The sequence below is a fragment of the Thermothelomyces thermophilus genome, chromosome 4, assembly GCF_000226095.1.
Source record: "Thermothelomyces thermophilus ATCC 42464 chromosome 4, complete sequence".
Lineage (NCBI taxonomy): Eukaryota > Fungi > Ascomycota > Sordariomycetes > Sordariales > Chaetomiaceae > Thermothelomyces > Thermothelomyces thermophilus.
This window is the reverse complement of record NC_016475.1, coordinates 1537949-1548227: the sequence shown is the minus strand read 5'-3', so window position 1 is coordinate 1548227 and position 10279 is coordinate 1537949. Positions and strand designations below refer to the sequence as shown.

Genomic DNA, 10279 nt, shown 5'->3' with positions numbered 1-10279 from the left:
GATCCTGTGTCAGCCTTGCTTTGTGCCCTTCTTGATTAGTAGCTCATTTAGCCCCCTGTGCCCCACTGGGTCGTAGTATATGGTTGGCTCGTGATATGGAGAGGTATTATATTAATGTTAAACTTAAATATAGCTTTATTAAAGAAGTAAATATAAGTTATATCTTCTAGCTTTAAATATTATATCTAGTATATAAATTAGAGCTGGCTTTTTTTATAGGCTAGGGTTAGGTATAGCTTCTTATATAGTTAGAAGGTATAATATTTATTCTTTATAAGATATACTTATATAGTATTTAGGTAAAGCTAGTAGCTAGATTTCAAGGGGGTACTTATATAAGTTAGGGTTTCAAAGGGGTTCTAGGCTATATAGTAAATAAGACGTCGTTTAGCCCTAGAATTAAGCTTCCTTAGCTAGCTAGTTCGTTTTCTAGGTTAAAAACCAGGCTTAGTAGCCTTTTATTCGCGATAGAGGATAGCTATAATAGTAGACTTTGGAAGGCCGTTAATATCTTATATCTTTAAGGCTAAATAACCTAACTTATAGAGCATTTTGATAACTTCTACTACTATAGGAGAGTGCTCTCTATAGTCGGTTTTCGGTTTGTACCCCATATTGTATATAGTAGATAGAAAAAACTGGTTTTGTCGGTGTAGGAGGTGGAGGGGGTATGTAAGTCAGGTCCCACCTTCTAAAAACGGCTAATCACTTTTTGGATGTGACTGTACATATATAACAGTTTTATGGCTGAGCAAGCAGGTCTGTGCATTATCATAGGAGCTGCCGTCATGGTGCTGTGGGCAGAATAAGCGGCCGGTTACCGTCATCATTGCGGTCCCGTCCATTTCGTTGTGTTTGACACTGGGGTGCATGCCGAGGGTCAAGATCGTGGCTACTAGTAGTTGGTCCAGCCGGGGAACCACTCCACATTAAAGCGGTCAATATTCCCTGTGGGGATCGACACCGATTGCTTTTTCTACATAGGTCGTCCCGGGCGCTGTGGGCCTTTGAGAGTAGTTGCAGTGATTTGTCGGGTAGTTGCTCATAGTGTCGCGACCTTCTCGGATAGAGAGGGCGACGAGCGCGTTACTGCTGCATGACTTCGTTGTATTGTACATAGGTGCGGACGCTCATACTCGGTATGTATGTGGTCGGGATGTGTCTCCCTTAATGAAGCCTGCCAATGGGTGCGCTCTCGCTTCTTTCATTCCCAACGTTCTAAGGCTCTTTCGCGGAGGTTGGAAAAGCTGGAGAGATCAGCACGCGGAAGCCGAGTCCGCTCTTGATGGGCCCGCTTCTTCAGGTCAGAGTGTGCAGCTGCCATGCGCAAAGCTGAGCTGGCTACAAGCTCGCTACATCAACAGTGTCCCTGCGGCTCCTTCCCAAGTGGTGCTGCAGGAGGTAACAGTCAGACCCACTGCAGCTCAATTAACGGTTTAGGGAAGCCTCGTCCCTCCCCCGCATTTCAAAGTGGGTCCGATGGCACGCTCTGAGCCAAGTATCTGGATGCGGCTCAAACCCAATCCCTACCACGACACTAACTCAGCGGGCAGCCTTCCCCTCCTCGCCCATGCCACGGGCTCGAATTCACCCGGGGCACTAATAAGCCCGTACCCATAATTAGTCGACCGACTTTTTGGCATCTAGACAGTCACACGGCATCACACAGCCTCGCGCCACCGACGCACTGATCACTACTGCACTTCTGCCCTGACCAATTCAGCAGAGCCTTGCCAGTAGTTGGTTATCGGCCACGGCTGCGACACGCTCAGCAAAAAAAAAAAAAAAAAAAAATTCACCTTGTTCCACGTCTTGGGTTGCTGCTGATGCTGCTGAGGTTCGAGCGGAATGAGTTGGGTGGCTTCCTCTGGCCGGTTGGTCTCCGACCAATTTACGAACCTTTTGCTTGACCCACCCGCCCGGCCCGGCTCAACAGAAGTTCTTCGGTGTGTGGTTCAGATTGGACGAAGCCGGATTTTGGGCTGAGGTTGGGCGGCATATGCCAAGGCCTACTAGCCCAGTTTCGACGATGGGCTTGATAATTAACTACACAGTACGGACTAGTCCTGGCAACATGCGGCCCGCGACTGTGGCTTTGAGCCTTGCCGGCGGCGCACTGTCGCGGGCAGTGTAGACCGGCCGCGGGGAAAGGAAGGGGGGAATGGGGGGAACGGTTATAAGAAGATGGCATCGTGCCCTCTTGCTGGGGCTGGAGCCTCGTCTCGCTCGCTGCATTCAAGCCTCGTTCTCTCTCCCTCGTCTTCCCTTCCAACTTCGCGGCCTGTACATAACGAAAACTCCGACAACTAATCACACGACATATCCTCCGAGAGTTATACGCCTGCCAGACGGGTCAAGATGCGTCTCGGCCAGCTGGCGACCCGCGCAATGCTGGGCGGCGTGTCCATGCCCATGCTCCGTGTGGACGTCAAGACCTCACCCAACCCCGCCGGCCTGTTCGTCCGCCAATCCTGCGATATTGGCGAGACAATGTGCGGCGGTGGGTGCATGCCCTTTGGAAGCGACTGCTGCGATGAGTATGCGATTTGCTCTTTCCCGGCAGCAACCCGTAATCGTCGGGCCCCACGCTGACATGACGGCGAAATAGGTACGGGTACGGGTACTCGGGATACTGCGAAATCGGCAGATACTGTACGCCCGAAGGCGGCTGCTGTCGGGTGAGTATATTCCTCATCCCACCCCACTGATGACTTAACGCCATGCCAATCCAGAAGGGGACTGCTAACCGCCAACAGAATGGAAAGACTTGCAGTGGTCCGCCTAGTGGCTGTGATGAGGGGGAGGAGTTGTGCAATGACGGGTGAGCGAACCCCCCTTTTCCCGGCAGTCACCAACAACCTCGGGCGTCTTGCTGACACCACGTCCCAGATGCATGCCTGAAGGTGCCGTCTGCTGCCCCAACGGCGGCTACTGCAGACCGGGAGAAGTATGCGTGGGTGACAATTACTGCGAGGCCGGCTCTTCCGGCGGCGGTGGCGGCGGCAGCGGCGGCGGTAGTGGTGGTGGAGGAGGCGGAGGAGGAGGCGGAGGCAGCAGCAGCGGGTGCGACGAGGGCAAGATCACCTGCGACTCCGATTACTGCATTCCGGAAAGCGGCACGTGCTGCAATATGGGTCTGGGAGAGTACTGCAAGGCAAGTTCCACCGCATCCTCTCACACCTTCCTCTTGGCTCCCGTCACACCATGACTGACTGACCCGTCATCCCCTGCACATACAGGCCGGCTACTACTGCACGAACAGCGGCTGCTGCCCGAACGGACGCACCTGTACCGGGAACGGCGGCGGCGGCTCAGGAGATGACGGTGACGACGGCGACGACGATGACGGGGGTGATGATTCCGACTTCACTACTACTACCAGCACAGACTTTGAACTCAGCACGAGCGCAGCCTCGTTCGAATCCACGCCCACTACCACCAGCCAAGACGACTCCGACTCCGACCTGGAACCTACCAGCACCGATTCAGACGTCGACAGTTTCCCTACGGACGAGCCGGGACCCACCACCACTGAGACCTCTTCCCCCACCGATGAGCCTGACTCTCCTCCCTCGTCCTCCTCGCCTGGGTCGGGTGGTGATGATGGCTTTACGGTGCCCAGTGCTGGAGCGAAGTCGGGGTTGGCGGTACCCGGCGGGTGCCTGGCGCTGCTCATCGCCGGGGTAATGGCGTTGTTGATCTAAGCTGAGGAGTGAGTTCGGCATCAACAGACCGAGGTTATATTCATTTGGGTCCTTTCAAGGCTTGCTCTGTGCTGTCTCATGTCCATGTATTGGAGTTGCGAGAGTCTCGCGGTCGCGCCAGATGTACTTGTGACCCTAATTAGTTCAAGCTAGCTTTTAAACCTCTTGACTTTTTCAAGTATCTCCGGCTATCCAGCCTTCATATTCAGATCGGGGGCTGAGACTTTTCGGTGGCACACAACCGGTGAGGAACCCCCCCTCGGCCGAACGCTCTTCTCAGCGTTGGTCCCCGCATATATGCCCTAACTCGATGAGGATCCTGATCAACTCTACAGGCTGCTCGGACAGCATCCTCGATCCGTCCAGGCTAGTAGTTGATGAGCATTCTCCCAAAGCACCCCCGAGCCGCATCGAGCATGGCGGTTATCCTCGCCAGGGCGCCGTAATATATATCTCTGGCCAATCTCCGGCCCAAGCAGGAAGGAACTTGGATGGAGCCTTCTTTGCTGCCCATGACGGGCTCTCCTTGTCAGGCCTACAAACCCTAGCTAATCAATCCCTCATCTGCCTCACATTCAAGTTGATCCTCTTGTTCCGCATCCACCCCCTCCACTCTTCGTACCTCCCCCCCTCGGCCGGCCAGTCCTCCAGATAGTCCGGACAGGTGCCCTTGAGCACCTTGGGCACGCCGTGCCAGGCAAAGCGCGACTCCTTGGTCATGTAGACGGCGTCGCCCGACCTCAGCCTCAGCAGGAGGAACTCCTTCTTCTTCTTCTTCTCCTCCTCCTCCTCCCTGCCGTCGTTCCTCCCCGGGACGACGACGGCCTCGCCCTCCTCGTTGGGCGCGATCATGAAGAGGCCGTCGCACCCGAAGCTCAGGCTGACCAGGCCCTTGTCCGTCTCCTCCGACACGTCCCGGTGCATCATCATGGTGTCGCCGGGGGAGTAGAAGTTGACGATGGCCGCCTCGGCGCGCGTCTCGGGGAACAGCGTCTCGAGGAAGCCGGCCACGTCCGCCGGGAAGGCCGGCGGCGACCGCCCGCCCGCCTCGCTGCTCTCCGGGTACACACGCCTGGTCCAGTCGTACTGCCCGCCCAGCGTCACCCAGTGCAGCTTGCGCTCGAGCGCTTGGCGGATGGTCAGCGGCTTGTGCACGCTGGGGTCTTTGGGGCTAAAGGAGGTTGCGGAAGATGGGGGGTACGAGAAGAACGAGATGTCCTTGTCGTTGTCCTTGTCGTTGTCGTTGTTGTTGTTGTTACCGTCGACGTCGTCAGCGTCGCCGCCGCCCGTGACGGGTTCTGGGTAGGGAAGATGGAAGTGGAGGTGGAGATTGGTCTGGTGGACGGGATTGCTGAGATCGCGGTGGATGAGGCGTCTGAGAAGGATCTTTTGTACCTCTGGTGGGACGAGAGAAGGAATGATCAAGAGGCCTGGGATAGGTGAGTCTCGCGTGCGTACGGTGGACCCGGGGGGAGAGAAGTTCTGGCTCGCTCACCTGGTAGAAGGGGGTGATAGTATATCGGGACGTCCTTGGTGGCTTGGAATTCGAGGGTATCGCCGGGGCAGAGGTGCCGGAACGAGCGATTCAAGACCTCGGAGGAAATGCTGCCCGCGACACGGAATTCGGCGGCGCTGCTTGGGTCTTGCAGGTCGTCGACATCTTCGCTCCGTACGTCCTTTGGCTCCGTCCTAGAGACGGCCTTCCACTTTGCCCTAAGCTCCTCTGACGGCTGCTCATGAGCGTCAAGATGTTTAATGTCGACCGTCATCCCGGCAATTCTTTCAAAAAATTTAGTCGCCTGATAATGGATGTTTACCCAACGAATGCCGGACTAATAATTGTAGGGTACTGAAAATGAATACCACCCAAAAAAAAAAGGTTTATGATATCTCGAGTGTGCACGCTTTAACGGCAGCCAAATCTTGACCCAGAAATCGGTCGATCACTTAAAGATTGGTTCCTGCATCTGCCCCTTGAGAATCCATCACGGGGTTGCATTCCTTGGCTTCGCTAGGCCCCTCTGTAGAACCCGAGTTTTTGGCATGCGCATGCAAGCGCTGAAGGTTCTCTTAAATAAGTGGGTCTGCGCCACGCGGGGCTGAGGTTCTCGACGCGCTCTTCGCGTCGCCCGTTCCCAAGCAACCGATTCCATTTGTTGACCTGCGGAAATTTAACCGTTGCATCAGCCTCCGCTCCGAATTCATCGAAGCCCAACAACTCTCGGACCACTGAGCACCAACCAACGACCTACAATTGTAACGAACAGTTGAGTGCTTTTTCATGGCGAAGCGCACCTGACGACTTCTGTCACTTCTGTCCTTGTCCTCTTTTCCATTTTTGCTTCCATTCTTCTCCGTCAGCAGGTTGTTTTTCTTCCTTGCGACGGTTGCCCCTCGTTCCCAGCCGCTGCCAACGCATAACCCCCACCCCCCATCCGGCACCGCCAACCCCCCGTCCCCGAGAGAGTGAAACCGCCGGGAATTCTGCACCGCAGCCGCCGGGGTTTCTGAGGCTTAGCGTTGTATTTCGACCGACCCAAATCTCCCGACCAATCGACCGATTGACCCAATCGTTTGGACATTCACCGTTGCGTCAACAGCCATGGAAAACTACCAGAAACTCGAAAAAGTCGGAGAAGGTAGGGCTTGCCATCTCCTTTCCCCTTCTGACCTTGTTTGTTATTGTTAACGTGTGTTCCCCTTATAGGAACGTACGGTGTGGTATACAAGGCTCGCGACCTCAACAATGGCGGTCGCATCGTGGCCCTGAAGAAGATCCGCCTCGAAGCCGAGGACGAGGGCGTTCCATCCACCGCCATCCGGGAGATTTCGCTGCTCAAGGAGATGCGGGACCCGGCCATCGTGCGCCTCTACAACATTGTCCATGCCGACGGCCACAAGCTGTACCTTGTCTTTGAGTTTCTCGACCTGGACCTCAAGAAGTACATGGAGGCGCTGCCCGTCAGCGAAGGCGGACGGGGTAAGGCGCTTCCGGAGGGGACCGGCGCCCAGCTGCAAGGCATGGGTCTCGGCGCGGCCATGATCAAGAAGTTCATGCGCCAGCTCTGCTCGGGTGTGCGCTACTGCCATAGCCATCGCATCCTGCATCGTGATCTCAAGCCGCAGAACCTGCTGATTGACCGCGAGGGGAACCTGAAGCTGGCCGACTTCGGCTTGGCTCGCGCGTTTGGCGTGCCGCTCCGTACCTACACACATGAGGTCGTCACCCTGTGGTACCGCGCCCCCGAGATCCTGCTCGGCGGGCGCCAGTATTCGACCGGAGTGGACATGTGGTCCGTCGGATGCATCTTTGCCGAGATGTGCACCCGCAAGCCCTTGTTCCCAGGCGACTCGGAGATTGACGAGATCTTCAAGATCTTCCGGTGCGTATCGGTCTTTTGATTTCGGCGCTACCCAACCACATGCTAACATCTAGTCCTTTTTTTTCACCCTTTCCCTCATATTTACAGCCTCCTCGGCACTCCGACTGAAGACATCTGGCCCGGCGTGACCAGCTACCCCGACTTCAAGTCCTCCTTCCCGAAGTGGGTGCGTGACCACTCGGTACCGCTGTGCGCCAACCTGGACGAGGCGGGCCTGGACCTCCTGGAGATGATGCTCGTCTACGACCCCGCCGGCCGGATCTCGGCCAAGCAGGCCTGCAATCACCCGTACTTTGAGGACCTCGAGCCGGACCCGCGCACCGCCCAGTACAACTACCACTAGGACCGGGAGTTGGGCTGCATGGGTATCAAGACGGTCCATCCTGCGGCTCGCCGGCGGATGGTGCCCGCCCCAAGCCACAACCTCTAGAGGGGTTCAGCCGGGTCGAGCGAATCGCCGCCACCGGCTACGGCGTTCCTCGGCCAACCTAGCCATAGCCTGAAGCATACGATAACGCGCTCGAGTTCAGGATACTTGTCGACCATGGGCACTATCTCTTCCTCCAAGAGCATCTTACAGCGGCGTTGCAGTGGGTTTGAGGCTGCTCAGCATGGATAGGCAAGGCTCGTAGGCGTATGATGTTTGGGGATGGCATACGGGGGGGAGAGAGAGAGGATGGGGTTGTTCATTAGAAAAGGAACCGTGTGGCGGAGAGAGAGTTTCTTCTGGGGGGGTTTGCTCACATCGCTGGGCTCCAGCCGCCGTTTGGCAGACCAAATCTGAGACTTTGACCTTTGGCCATTCTTAGCTTGCTGTCCGACTTGGATCAGCCAGCTTCCTTTGTTCTTAGATTTATTGCCGTGGCATGGCGCATGACTTGATGTACCGAGTAGCGACAAAGGATTGCGTAGGTACGAACTCGATAAATTGTCTTCCTCTGGACCCAAGGGCATATCTTTCCATGTGAAGGAACAAAAATTTGCCTACCTGAAAGAGTGTCGGAAGATGATCAATAGAACCGACGAGCGATGTCCTTGTGGTGGATTTTGACTAGCAGCAGAGTCGATGGACACATGGAGGTTCTCCTGATGAGGACAAACAGTGCAGTGCTTTTTAGACCTCATAAGCCTCCATAGGTATGAAGAGCAAGCGCTCTTCGTTCCTCCGTTGGTGCCAACCAGTCCCAAGAGACCTTCTGTTGACTTGCCCGGCACGTATCAGGACTTATCACGTTGGAGCTCAAGGTCGAGGAGCAGTTTGGCCATTGCAATGTTCAACCCCATAGCGAACAGCACGTAGTATACTAATCTGTCAGAGCGACATGGACACACACTGTTTGATGAAACCTCCTCACTCTTTCTTCCTCCCTTCCCCCACGATTTGCCGTGAGATGGGTATACATATGTACGTGTGGCACAGCACGATTGTGGTTTTGGTCTTGATATCGGACACCATGCACTCACTCGCCACTAAGCATCCATCTGAGGCGCTACATGGCCGCTGATACCATGCAAGACGATGGCGCGGTGGGTGTCCTTGTCGCTATACCTTGCTTATGTGTGCGGTTCTGAGCTCAACAAATCCTGTCCTCATCATCCGTTCACCGTCCGTACTTTGGGGTCCCGGGGCAGTGGATTCAGAACAAAATATCTCGTACTCCGTAGTAAACCGAGTTGACGAAAGAAGGGTGAAAAGGGGGGGTAGGGGGTGGTTAGGGGGTGTGGGGTTGTTCAGCGCGCGCTCGGGGCACTCTTCTGGGAGCCGTGTTTGCTCAAACAGGTCTCGACTTTTGATTCTCTTTCCCAAAGAAAGAAACAAAAAAAAATTAATGTCAACTGGCTGTCTCACTTGGCACCAACCGATCACTCATTTTTTTGTCGATCTGGTTCTTGGAGCAACTGAATCAAGAGCGAGCAAACACGGGACATTGCGGCCCATGGGTTGGTGAAGGACAATCCGTGCCATCTTGATGCCTACCCAAGCGTGTTTTGACCGGTCTCGGCGTAAAATAACTGCTTCGCGAGCGTAGACCCCCACGGGCAGGAAAATGGGAGAGGCTCAACCGCGTTAGTTCAGCCCTGGGAGACGGTCCGCCGTCGCACACCGAGTCCCTCCCGCAGGCCATAATTGGAACATCAACCTCTGCGGCTCACGACGATGCTGCTGTCCGCTGGCACGGTAAACAAGTTTGTTTTGAGACATGCAGGCTGCCGATACACATACCAAGTAATCCGCGCTATTGACGTCGGATGATTGCAATGTTCCCGTACTGGTAGAGCGGCTGGGCCAGAGAGAAACCGGGTCAATCCCTGCTTAACGGTTCTGGCGCGACTTGGGTCGTAACAATAACTAAGTTATTGCCAATCACAAAGCGGGAAAGAGCATCAAAATTAGCATCGCGGGTCGTTAGCACAGCCAATTGGAACTCGGAGCGAAAACCTTAAAAGGAACTCAAACTTCTCAAGGCGCCAAGGCGCAGTCGCCGCCAGAGGGCTCTGCTGCTGGAGTTTTTAGTTTTTTGCTGCTAAGCGCCGCTGGGCCTTCTTGCCGCGCCTGTCTCTTTGCCTGGCGGCGGCAAAGACGGGCGCTTGCACTTTCCCCTGCGGCCGCGCCATACATTGTTCTCTGGCGAAGAACATCTCGCGTCGTTACCTGATCTAGTGTAGTGTAATCTGTCCTGCGGGCTACTGACCATTGCGTCAACGAGCGTTTTGCGGCACGAGTGTTGCAGTTCGCTTCGCTCTTGAGCAACGCCCTTGATCTGTTGTTTTTCTTCCAGTTAACATGGTTGTCTCGCCACCCTCGGATTCGCTTGCCGCCTTCAAGGCCATATTTAGAGCTTGGAAACACTTGTAACTTCAATTACGGAGGTAAGACGGGTCCTGTTTTGCGGCCACCTTGTCTTTCATCGTCATCTGATAGTCAGGCCCTCGGTGGCACGGCCGCGGCTACTGGACCTGTCGCCCGTTACGCAGGCGGAAGCTGCCGAACCTGCAAGGGTGTGTGTTTGTTCAACTACATGGTACTGAATGATGCCGAAAAGTGGTTTGCATTACGAAGTAAGGAGGAGTTGTATACGGGATATTCGGTCTCGGATTCGGTTCGCCCTTTGGAACCTCGCCAGGAACGCGCGGCAGTTCCACTGTTCAGCTTGAGGAGAGTGGCTGGCAGTGTCGGACGCTCCAGTTATT

General features: G+C 55.1%; 3 protein-coding genes across 3 annotated transcripts; 2 read left to right on the top strand and 1 right to left on the bottom strand.

The window, feature by feature from the left end:
- Nucleotides 1-1941: 1941 nt before the first annotated feature.
- MYCTH_2306248 (uncharacterized protein) lies at nt 1942-3972 on the top strand (the record flags this gene model as incomplete). Its single annotated transcript, XM_003663929.1, has 6 exons — nt 1942-2537; nt 2609-2678; nt 2757-2821; nt 2890-2987; nt 3051-3154; nt 3240-3972. Coding segments are annotated over exons 1-6 (976 nt in total), but the record flags the coding sequence as incomplete, so codon positions are not given.
- Nucleotides 3967-5731, bottom strand: MYCTH_2306246 (uncharacterized protein). Its single transcript, XM_003663928.1, has 2 exons — nt 5200-5731; nt 3967-5134 (listed from the first exon to the last, which is right to left on the bottom strand). Exons 1-2 carry the CDS (start codon nt 5471-5473, stop codon nt 4257-4259), a joined length of 1152 nt encoding a protein of 383 aa, XP_003663976.1. The 5' UTR covers nt 5474-5731; the 3' UTR covers nt 3967-4256.
- Nucleotides 5732-6142: 411 nt separating this feature from the next.
- On the top strand, nt 6143-7581 carry MYCTH_2306244 (uncharacterized protein). Its single transcript, XM_003663927.1, has 3 exons — nt 6143-6343; nt 6412-7087; nt 7175-7581. Exons 1-3 carry the CDS (start codon nt 6307-6309, stop codon nt 7428-7430), a joined length of 969 nt encoding a protein of 322 aa, XP_003663975.1. The 5' UTR covers nt 6143-6306; the 3' UTR covers nt 7431-7581.
- The last annotated feature ends 2698 nt before the right edge of the window (nt 7582-10279 follow it).